General features: G+C 35.9%; 1 protein-coding gene across 1 annotated transcript in view; it reads right to left on the reverse strand.

The window, feature by feature from the left end:
- The window catches only part of PIK3C2G (phosphatidylinositol-4-phosphate 3-kinase catalytic subunit type 2 gamma), a 189,138-nt gene that overhangs the window by 152,459 nt on the left and 23,900 nt on the right, over positions 1-12,779 (reverse strand). The window contains exons 7-8 of the mRNA XM_066550141.1: positions 9,505-9,568; positions 4,611-4,727 (exon numbers count right to left, since the gene is read on the reverse strand). Coding sequence (XP_066406238.1) covers positions 4,611-4,727; positions 9,505-9,568 — 181 coding nt within the window. The remainder of the gene's footprint in view (positions 1-4,610; positions 4,728-9,504; positions 9,569-12,779) is intronic.

Consider the following 12,779-nt stretch of genomic DNA (forward strand, 5'->3'; position numbering starts at 1 on the left):
AGACAGAAGATTGAAACTAAGTTTCTTTGTTTTGGTTCAGGTTTTTTAGGGTTTTTTTAAAACCAAATTCAATAGAAGCACATTCTTTTTTTTTTTTTTTCCTAAGTAGGAGAGCACATATGTACAGATAGGTATAAACAAACGTACACTGGCAACCTATGCAATTTACACTGGAAGGAGTAAGCAGTGGTTTCCCTGAGGCTTTATGTGCACTTGTGCCAAATGGATGTATTAAAAAATATTCCACACAAAACCACACCATATATTACACTAAAGCATCAGGAAATCATGTGGAAAAGCAGTTATAATGTTTTTCTGGCACCTCTTCCTTAGCAGATGTGTAATGCTGCAGTGTGTGAGATGTAACAGGTAGCCTCAAAAATGTCACTTAATTTGTGAGGCTGTTTACCTGCTCATCTGAAAAAAGCCTCTCTTCCTTCTAACAAAATCTTTTGGTACTACACTGATGAACATAATAGAAACAATTCAAGCAATATGGTAAAATACAATAACATTGCAGCATTTAATAATTTTTTCAGTGCCCAAAAGTTACATAAAAAATGACCCTACCATTCTATATGAGTTTAAATCAAAAAGAGGTTTGAGGGGGTTGGTACTCCATTGAATAACTGGCTGCTGAGTACTAATTTTGACTACATACGTTGCTACGGACAGGAAAGCTGGTCAATTAGTCTTTGCACAAATATTAACAAATAGAGATGCAATCTGATTTGTTACATTTATATTCTACATGTGAGGTAGATGCATGTGGCATTCACATTCTCCTAAAAAATTCCTTTGCCCAGGATTTTTCTCCTGGAAAGCTAAGAGCCTCAGAGGAAAGGAAAACAAATCTTATCTCATTTGCTTCTCCTGTGTTTTTCTCACATGTGGATGTGTTTGGAGATTGTTTACCCACAGGTGATCGTTTCATTGGATTCTGCTGTGAGTTTTTTTGTTTTCACTCATTGGCCAATCAGGGCCAGGCTGTGTCGGGACTCTGGAAAGAGTCATGAGTTTTCATTATTATCTTTTTAGCATTCAGTAAGTATCTTTTCTGTATTCTTTAGCATAGTTAAGTTTAGTATTTTTTAATATATGATAGTATTATAAAGTAATAAATTAGCCTTCTGGGAACATGGAGTCAGATGCATCATTCCTGCCTTCGTTGGGACATTTCCCAGCAAATACAATATTGCATGTCATGTGTAATGACTATCCTCACGAAATGGGACAGTGCTCAAGTTACAAAACATGCAGGAATATATCTGACTGCTTTTATGACATTTATAGTTCAGCTGCTGAGAAAGATGAAGCTCTTTATGGAATCAAAGCCCAACCTTTTCTGGATTGCTGAGGTCTATTGACTGTCCTAGCAGTATTTCTCAGAGGAGTGAAAAGGCAGCAGCAGCAACAGCACTTGAAGTCAGTTGTTAGTCAGGTCTGCTTCAGCACAGAGGGAGTCAGAGGGACAGAGGTGGCACACAAGGTCACAGGCAGCTTTTACAGGAAGGCTTCAAGGGACAGACAACCAGCTCAGCTAACCAAGCCTGAAAGGCAGCGTTAAGAGAACAAAACCTCAATAACTGAAAAACTTTATAGCATGAAAGACAATCTAGGCACTAGTTTTCAAGAGATATGTTGTTAGAATCCAAAATGCAAAGAATTCTCAGAACTTTGGGCCTGCAAGCCAAATCTCAGAATTAAGCACAGGATTCAATTTGAGACCTTAGAAGAGGTTTCCAAACTTTGGTGTTGGAAGCGAGAATGCAGATTTTTAGTTTAAAACAGAGACACGTTAAGAAGAAGAAAGTTTAAAGTTTTGTAGTTTAAGATTTAGAAAAAATAAATGTAGCTACAAAGGTAAACAAGGAGTTTAGAATGCAGCACTGTAAGTTTATGTGTCATAACATGATTGGCTAAGAAAGCTTACACTGTAACATGAGCCCATAAAACGAAATATTTAAGGATTAAGTCAAAAACATAAATATCCTTGTTAGCAGTATTTTATTAGTCAATAAATCCTTAAAAAGTTTTGTAACTAAGGGTCTTGTGACTTTCTGAACCATGCAGTAAAGATGTGAACCAAGCTCACCCTTCCTGCCTATGTAGAAGATAAGAAAATAAACCACATCATCTAAAAACTCAGAGGTCTTGTCTCTAACTCATTCAAAACTCCTTAAAAAATTCCCGTAATACATGAAGAAGCTTCTTACTGAATATTAGAACAGAAAAATATTTAAGACTGCTCAATCAGGACAATCTTTTCAACATTCAGAAGAGGCTATTCAGAACAGTATCATTTTGCTCATTACAGATGAGCAAACAGTACCATTATCATCATCCCTTATCAGCTGCAGCCTCTGGACATCCCAGCCAGGACCAGCACTCTGCTGTGCTGGAGACTGCACAGAGATAAAGAGCTGTGACTTGCTCTGCAAGGATAATCTAAACAGGTTAAACAGGAAAAGGGAAGTGTATTGCTCCCTCCATGTGAGGAAGAACATGGAAATTGCTTTAGAAGAAGCTGCAAATATTGGAGACAGTATATACAGTGGAATTGGACATTTTGACATGCTGGAGAATGAGCAATAGCAAACAGGGAACATTTGGAGCAGAGGTTTTTTGTTTGTTTCTTTCTACAACAAGTAGATCAGGTGATAATTTAATTATTTGCCCATTAATAGCCAATTCATCTCAAAAATAAAATCAATATTTTCATAACAACGACTCTGCAGATAAGCAGAAGAAAATGTCAACATCCACAAAAAAACTAAGACTTGAAAAAGATGTCCTGTACTCTTAGGGTTTTGTCCCATTATGTAATTCTGCATGGCATGTGGCGTTTTCTGACTTAGGATGAACCACACTAATAGGAACTGATTTGTCTCTTTGACCACTGTATCTATTTCTCTGCTCAACTTCAGAGGATGGGGCTGCAAATGGACCAAGGGCTATATTAAGCAGTTATAAGAGGCAGTTTACACATTAGGTTCACAGAGCTGACCTGAGCACTAAAAGATAAAATACACTAAATTTTTCTTGCCTCAAATAAGTGTTTTTAACAAATTATTCCTGATATATTTCTTCTGCTCTAATTCCTTTCTAAAACAAAGTTCTGTTGCTTCCCTCTCTATCTTTTACCTGGATCCAGCTCTTTGTCTATCTCTTAAGACACATTCTGGATTGAGAAAATTCTTGTCTGAAGGACAAGACACTGATCATCCTGACACCTCTTAAGAGAATCTGGATTTTAACTGAACAGCAAATCACATGAATCCCTTGTTACTTCCTTTATCTCTTTCTCTACAGTATTTACCCTCTAATATCTAAGAAAAGCTTTTCTTAAATGGATATTCTTATTTCCATTTGATTCCACATCATGCCAGATAAAATGTGTGTCAACACAGACTCATTTATGCAGGAATTTACCCCCGGTTGTGACTTCTAATAATTGATGCCAAAACAGAATTTAAAAGATTTAGGATCATATAGAAGCAAGATTTGCAGGGAAGCATGAACTAGAAGGGAAGCAAGAAAAGCCACTTCAGGGAAACAGCTGGTCAGGTCTGAGCAATGAACCAAAAACCCTAGAGCTGCCTTGGTTCTTCAAGTCTTGGGTGTTCTTACACATAGCACAAGCCATGGAAAAAAACAAAATCAAACCCAACAGGAAAGAGAAAGGATAAAAGTCTTGCAGGAGGCAGGTAATGGTCTGAATGCAAGCATCACATAGACCCTGGCATGTTTTTCTAAAGACTATTTGTTGTGAGAAAGAATAACAAGAGACCATGCAAGGAGAGAATTCCTCAATAATTTTTTTTTAAGTGTGAAGAGGGAATTTCCTTAGGATGTGAAAAAATTACCACTACTCTCAGTTACACCAGAGTAAATCCAAGTGATTAATGGCTTGATTTTTAGATTTGCTGAGCACCTGTATCTCCAAGATGCTGACTTCAAAAAGAGCTTTTGGGTGCTCAGAACTTCTATAAATCAGGTCATAGTGACTTTTCTAAGGTCACACCAAAGCAGATGATGACCAAACTGAGAAGGGATACTGCCCTCCAAAGTCCCAGTTCACAATTATTCAGAAACCCCTGGAAAACCCAATTCAGAGTTTTAAGAGTATTTCAGCTAAAATCAAGACTGTATGATGCTGGTACTCTATTTATTTCTATATAGGGACATTTCAATCTGAAAAAAAAAATCACTATTTAAATGACATTTTTGGAAGTTTTTTTAAAATTACTGACAACCTGTACTAAATATCTGCAAATCTAATACTCTGAAATCACAAGATAAATGGTAAATAGGTGATGTGGCAGAGCTTTCTACATTGAGTAGGAACAAGAAAGAGCTGGAGGGGAATATCAGTTCAAGTTAAACATGTGGCAAATCTTCTGTTGGTCCTGTATCACATCACACGTGGTCAACATTCTTTTTTTTTTTACAGTGCTTCTACCCAACAAATGTCAAAGGGAAAACAAGACAGCAAGACAGTAAAAAGTAGCAAGACAGAAAAATGGACTTGATCAATCAAAAAAAGTAGTGATACCCATTCAAGTTCCAGTTTTAAAGAGAAAAATAGGACATGAACATGCATCTTTTACCTGTGCTCTCCCCAAAGCATGGAGTTTCCAGATTGCATCAGTGATGTCTCTGGTTTCCACAAAACACAGGACACTGCAGATGGCTTTAGCTGCTTCAATCACATTATCAACATTATTCTGTTGATAGGAGAGAAATAAGGAGAATAAAAGGAAGCAGTAGACATGCAGAATTTACCAAAAATACCTGACCATAACCTTCATGGCAGTGAGCGGTAGGAAATCCTACCCTCTCAAAGAGAATTCAAACACCATGGTTTAGTCTGGCTACACTGAAATCACCACAGGCCAATATTTTTTAAGGATGGTGACATTTCTGTTGAAGTCCAATTATCTCCCGCAAAATGTATGCTGGTCAAAACCAGAACAAATTTGGTATCAAGGACTGATTTTAAGGGAAAATCTTGGTTTGGATGAATTGCAGAAGTGTGGAAGCACTGTAGAGAAACTCCATAGGAGACCTGAAGCCAAGTGATTCATGAGCATTCTGTAATTCTGTGAATTTATCCTCACTATTGTCTCCTACCCATTTCTGCCAGAGTTGGAAAACAGCCACATTCCTCCTAAAAATAGGTACTATGTGGGAGGCTGCATAATCTGACACCTGTGGACTAAGTACTTTTGCAACCATCTTTCTGCAAAATTATATATTTAGTTAAAACTATGGGATCTTATTGATTGTAAATTTAGATATTTTAATATTGCCAAATTTAGATATTTTAATATTGCCATATGGGAAAAAAAAAGTTTCTAGATGAAATACTTTGGGGAACTAAAAAAAGAAAATAATTGGATCCCCAAAGAAAGGAAAACACAATATGAAGTACTCTATGTTCAGGAAAATAAATAAATACAAATTCATGGGCTTTCTGGAGGGTTATATCACTTCATTAAACGTTAAAATACATTCTCTGAACAAGCAGAAGCTCTCCTATAAATATTCTTCATGTTTCTGTACTGATAAATGCTCCTTTTAGTGCACTATAGCATGTGGATGTACCCATGAACCCATTTCTCTAACTCAGGCATCTCATGCCTGAAAAATACAAATTGTACCAAGATGAACTTTCTGTTTTCAGGTTTGAGGTCTAGGCACAGACTGTACTGAGAAGGTTAACACCTGTCATTATTAGAAATAAATATAAAAATATATTGAGCTTACTAATTGCACATTACCTGCTTCGAGCAAAACTAAAGCAGGAATGAATTACATGAAATATCCACAAATATCTGGTGGTCAGATTCTTTTCAACATAAGTTTTTGGGTTTTTTGGTTAGTAATTAAGGACACAAACACCTTTTCACGCTACAGGTTCTAGAGAGGAAAAGACTGACTGTAATCTCTTGAGAATTTTAGATCCTCCTTGGGGCTGAAGATGATTGACTGCTCAGTGGCATGGCTTTGCTACGTGTAACCCTGACAACTCCAGAACATTATAAAAGCTGGTTTACTCTGATTTCTTGAAGAAATGAGTATATACATAAAATAAGTGTAAAATAAGTGTATATATATATATATTAATTACTATATAGAGTTTTTAATTAATATAAAATATCATTCCAATTTTGCATTTGATTTAAATAAGTTTTAATTTAGCATTTTACTTCTTCACAAGCAGAGATGTATTATTGGAAGAAGGAATTTTGTGCCTATAAATACAGCTCTACAGGGTAATTTCTGAGCAGTAACAAGCAATAGACATCCACAAAAGTAACCCTTAAAGAGAGAAACAGCTCTCTGGATGGAGAAAAACAAAACCAAAAACCCAAACCCACCCACAGTTTATGTATTTTTGTATGTACATATAAATGCTATTCCATAAAGAGAATTGGTGTCTTGAGGAATGTATCAATTTCTGTTTAACATGCTATTCTGTTTAGAGATAAACTATCAAAGTATTAATATTTATAGAAGCTACTTACCATACAATTTATTTTTATGGTAGCTACTTCTAAGGAGCATATTGCAGATGAAGAAAAGTAAGCACATAAAATTATATGATACTGAATACTACACATGATGCCTTCTTCCACACTATTTCTCTGCTGGGACATTATCATGTAAAGAGTTCTCTTTCTTCATGAAAAGAGGTTGGGGTTTTTTTATGTGTAGATACATGAAATTGATTTTTGTCCCAAAGAAGGGAAGATGGAGATTCATTTCTTACAAAAATTTTACATCTTCTGAAATTCCAAAGGAATTCAGTCAACAACTTGTAATTTTTTCCCCCTTTACATATTTAAATAGAGCAAAACCTTAGAAGAATATTTTGGTGTTTCAATAATTTATATGATAAAAAAAGTTATTTCATTCTAGAACTTCTACACTCTGTATAAAAAATTTACAAAGTCCTCTCTACAGTAACAGGATTTCAAAATGAAGTGCATAAAAAGTGGTTGTCAGGGCAATCAAAATTGGCTGCTTATTTTACAGCACATATTGTCTGAAAAATACGTTTCAAAACTTACATTTCAACCCTAACAGCACTGATTCCATCTTTGTGCCAGACATCTTCATTATCTTTTTAAAATTTTTGTTTTATAAAGTCATTATCAATCTCAAAATTAATTTTCCATTTATTTACTATTATTACTAATTAGATTAATAATGATAGTGAGCTTGTGCCATAAGTCAAATGTACTGGTATCCCCATATCTGTTGGAAGAATAAATTTGTAAATAAGTAGAAAAATGTGCAAAATTTTTTTTTCAACTGAGAATCTCAAGGCGTGTCTGGTTAAAAACTGAATGCTTAAAGAACTTCCAGCTGAGTACAGAATTTCAGCAGTTATGTGTGCACTTAATTTACAATCTGTGAACAGTTCCCAGTGTCTTAAATTCCTGAATGCAGTGCTGAAGGTGGATTGTGCTGAACCAGAGAGGAGTAACAACAGTGCTAGGTGGGAATGGGAATAGCTTGGAAAAGTGACAGAATTACTTCTGTGCAGATTTGGGATAAGGAGGAGTTTACAACAACCCCAATTTTAGACCTTCTTTAAGCAATCTAATCAGAAGTTAGAGAAAATAAGTAAACAAGGATTCAAAGCCCAAATAAAGGGGTCTCATTTTTTGTTTTGTTTACTACATATTACTCATTACATTAGAGCTCCATCATTTTTTGAGCCACTAATTAAAGCAAATCAGACTTCATGACTCTAGGTTTGAAAAATCTCCATACACTGAGCCTCTGAATGAAAATATCCATGATATGACCTAAATCATTAACTTCCAATCCTACTCTTTTAAGCAATTAATATGAACGTATTGAGTGTCCCTGAGTAGAAAAGGCCTTATTTAAAAAAAAAAAAAAACCCTACAGAGAAATTTAGCTGTAGACACACACATATTTGCTGGATGGTATGAATATTTGAAAAATGTACTTCCTTCCCTTTATAAAAAGTTAATGGTTTCAAGAAATTGCTTACTCAATGTAAAAATCTTTAGCAAAAACAAATTTAGGAATGCTTCATTATAGGTCTGAGGAATATCTGCACGGCGTCAGTTGCAGAGGGTGGATTGCAAAGTCTCATTAATAGTGAGGTTATGGCTTTTTTTGAATTTAGAATCCTCTTGCTTTAGGCCCTAAAATTTCAAGTGAATGTAAATAACTACCCTGGTGGGTCTACTTCAGTGAAGAAATATCCATGTGCATTTGAGCTTGGGGAATTGACTTTTCCAAATGGTTATGACTGCATCACATTTTATACACTAAACACTTCCCTTTGAGATGATGCTTACAAAGAAAAATTCAGCAAATACCTGCACAGTACCAGACCCAGTGTTTTACTTTGTAGCCAGGCACACTTCAACAGCCTCTAAACTTGTGTTTTGCATTTTGAAAAAGCATCTAAGATTTACACAAAATGTAAAATGTTTGTATATATCTATATAATGTATTTATACATATTATATATTATTGATATATATGTATTCATGTATGTGTCTCTACGTTTAGGTGGATTTCTGTACATGTGTGTACATGTATAAAATTTGTATGCAAATTTATGTTTTCTGCCTATTCAAAATAGAAATAATAATAGATCAAGAATATCCAGAGATACTAAATTCTGAACTAAAATGTAAGTGACAGAGTTCTGAAGAAAAATACTCATTTTACGTTGTAACATATATTTCAAAGTAATGCATAACTTAGCATAATGAGTTATAACTCTGGAAGGGATACACTGGAATATCTTCATGCTACATCAGTATTCTTTGATTTTTATAAGTCTTTTGTTCTTTCTAGTTTTAAACCCTAGAAAATCAGTTATCATGCCAACTTGAAAGTCAGATCAAATCAGTCATCATGCCAGCTTGGAAGTCAGATCAAATAAACATGTGGTTTCTTCCAAGGTATGACTCAATTTGTCCTTTAGACATTTGTCCTTAAAACACTGGACAGCAGAGAAGATTTCCTAAAAGAGTTTTCCTTCACGCATGTAGCATTCAATTGGCAGCCTACAATGCTTGAAAATAAAGCTCTTGGGAATTTTGCTGGCTAAATTTAATCCTTCAAACTAGCACATGCTTGCATGTATGTACTATATATGCAAACATTAAGCTTGGGGGTTTTCAAAATCAGGGACAAATTTTGCAGATCCATATGATGCATTATACCTCTACTAATTCCAAATATTATATTGCCAACTCAAACAACTCTGGTTTTATTTACAAGTTCCTTGACACGTGAAACAGTCACCTTTGATATTTTAAATTTATAACACTTTCTTCCTAGCCTCAGACCAAGTTTTATTAAGAGAATTTATATCCTTTCAAAGTCAGATTAAGCAGTCTTAATGAAAAGTCTTCCTTAATTGCATCTAAGACAGATTAATAATTAGATACCTTTCATGTAGAAGTTAATGCTTTTCTGGTGTAACAAACTGAGAACAAATACCTCATTTTGCAGCAGATATTCCACTTGACCTCTGTAGTTGATAATAACAGAGACAAGGTTCTGCCTAGGAATCAGAAAAAAAAGGGAAACAACATCAAGTTAATAAGAATTAGATAAAGAGAACAGGTTTGGATTTGTTTTTTTTTGTTTTTTTTTTCACATTCTAGACATTTGAAATAATTTGAGAGCAATTTTATATTAGTATAAAATAAAGCCAAGTGTGTATGCAGACATCATGCAATTGAGCCTGGACTTCCCTGGGTTTTTGGTAGACTTTTGCCACAAAGAATAGATGAAAAAAGTCTATTTATAGAAGATACAAGTTTCCCAAGTTAAAGAACCCCAGTAAGTGATTTGCTGTTTCAATGTCTATTGAAATTCACTTCCCATTTATTTTACTCTTTATGGTTAAGCAAGTGTTTTAATATTACCTTAAAGAAGGATGGACTCAAGTATATGCTACATTCTTACAGCTAGACTTGATGATCTTAATGCTCTTTTCCAACTTAGATGATTTTATGATTCAATGCCTTCTGCCTCAATCACTTCACAGACTTAAACTGCATGGAATCAGATAAAACATCTGCCCAAGATCTGGAAAATCTCAACACTTCCATAACACAGGCTAAGTCCCAAGTACAAAAGTATGTTATAAAACAGGACAGCACTGCTACATAACCCATGAAACTTAATTTGCATGCAGTTCTCAAGTTTACATGCTCAAACTGTTTCAGCACCTGCCTTTCCATAGCATTTCCTAAGCAGTAAAATTTGCTTTACTTCTGTAGAGAGCCACTCACCACTCTGTGGTTGCATGCCTCTGTCATGCTACAGAAGCTGCCACAAAATTTGTACAGGCAGATTGCTGAGTCTTAGCAAAGCTTCACTAAATTAATTAGGATTATGAAGAGGAGCATACACCTCTCTACACTAAACTCCTCAAGCTGTAAATCTCACACTTTTACTATTCCAGGCTCCAAGTGCTATCTGGAATAATATTTTTGCTTATAAGAAGCATTTGTGGAATTTTCTGTGTTTCAAGCACTGTGAAATTCCTGCTGTTCTTCATTAGTCAGCTGAACAAAACACAAACAGGTGCCTGTGAGACTATTGCTAAGACATCATCCTGGCAAGCCTCCTCTGTAGGAAAGGATAAGTAAACCTTAATTCCCAGTTTTATACCTTGCCTAGCCCACTGATTAGTAAAAGGGACACATCATTGCCTTGATGGCCATCAGACATAGTTGGGGTTTGCACATGCTTATATGAAAGAGAGCAAACTGCAATTTAAATTCTTCCTTGATTGTTTGTTTTACCCTATCATTTGATTCCTGTCTTTTAAATTCTACTCTTCTATCCCACACCAATCTTTTATTAAGGTTCTTCTCTTCAGAAAGCTTAGAAGAAATTTCCCCCCACTCTTCCATCCCCATTGCAGTCTGGTAGCTGTAAGTCCCAAAAATATTTTGATATTTTTTCAGAGCTTCAAAGCAAATTAACCATTTATAGAGCAACTGTGTGTGTCCTCATATATTTTAGTTGGGCCAACTAAGCAATTAGAATTTAGAATTGCAACTGCAGCCCAAAGTACAGGTTTAATGGTATATGATTAGATTTTCATTATCTATATTTCATGGCAGAAAGAGAAGACTCATTGCACTGAAATGAAACAGAACAAAGAAAAGTTAGGTGGTCTCCCCTGTGCCAGTACCACAGTGCATTTCCCTGGATATGCCAACTATTCTCTTCCTCCTACAGGTAGTTTTGCCTTTACAGCTTTTTATTTCCAATCTGCACTGGCTTTATCTAGCCAGGCAGTTTGTATGTGGAGCTGCTGCCTGGAAATTCCTCCTGTAATCCTGTTAAATCATAGCTAATACAAGTTGTCACTCTGCTTTGACCGAGTCTTCAGGCATAAGATCTTTTTCACAGCCTTGCCCAGTTCAAAAATATATCTGAACATATGAGCTTGCCTTGTTGTATTTTTCCATGGAGGTGAGCATGTTTATTAGCATGGTTGGTCAAAATGCAGGTTAAAATGCAGAATAATTTCCTAAATTACAATGCTAGTTCAAAAAATTAGCATATTTTCCATCAGTTTATTTTCCCCTGGAGAATTTTTGGCATAAAGCAGCCATAATTTTGCATCATTAATAGGAAACAAACCCAGCAAGTTGTAATGATGATTGAAATACCCCTACTAATGCCATCCTGAGTCCTTGTCTGCCAGATAGCTAATAATACCCATATCTTATCACACAGACATGCCTCATACTTGTGCATCATTATAGCTGTGTATAAATAAGGCAAGCCTAACCAACCCGTGAACATTTAGTACTTCTTTGATGTTAAGGACATTTCTTTTCGATTTTAGCAAGTCAATATGGTGCAAGAGTTTTGAAAAGGAAATAAGCACAAACAGGAGAGGCAGTCCTAGCTCCCAGCTGCTCTAAATGGGAGGAGGATGACAGGTACATAGCATGGACCTGCAACTTTCATTTTTCAGTCTCCTGGCAGCAGCACCTACCATGGAGAAATGCTAGGTTCCCCTTCTAAAATGCTGTTTATCACCATTCTGCCTCACTAAGCAGTGCCCAAATGCATGCCTGGGGCCAGAGGGTTGTGGTGAAGGGAATTGTTGGGAGCTGTTCCCATGTGATTGTCCTCCAAGTTGGGCCCCTCACCACAAGAAGGGCATTGAGGTGTTGGAGTGTGTCCAGAGAAGGGAGCAGAGCTGGGGATGGGTCTGGAGCGCAGTTCTAATGGGGAGAGGGAGATGGGATTGTTTAGCCTGGAGAAGAGGGACCCACAGCAAATGATCCTGTCCTGCAGACATCCTCTGTGCTACCAAATTTCATACACTTGCCATCTGTAAAATTTATTTCTTCTACTCAGTTCTTTGGAGCAAGGACCAGAATGGAAACCTAGGCCATGCTCCTAGGAAGCCAGATGGGTCCCCAGTAAGCACCAGGTACTCCCCCTTAAACAAGTCACTACCCCTCTGTTTTCCTCCATCTGCCTAATGACAGGTGTGTCACTATTGTTGGTAAATTACTTTATAACACAATGATGAAAAACATTGCAAAAAGTGTCAACAGCTTCTTTATCTAAAATGAGAATTTATCTAAATGGAATACAATTAAAGATGAATGAGGAATATATCTCATTTAGTGTTTGTCCATCACAGACTAGCTTTACAATCAACTTCATTTTGACTGCCAAGTTAAAGGCCCATCATAGTTAGTCTCCATTAAAAAAGAAGAAAAAAAATGTAA

The sequence above is a fragment of the Molothrus aeneus genome, chromosome 5 (genome assembly GCF_037042795.1).
Source record: "Molothrus aeneus isolate 106 chromosome 5, BPBGC_Maene_1.0, whole genome shotgun sequence".
NCBI classification, from domain to species: Eukaryota; Metazoa; Chordata; class Aves; order Passeriformes; family Icteridae; genus Molothrus; species Molothrus aeneus.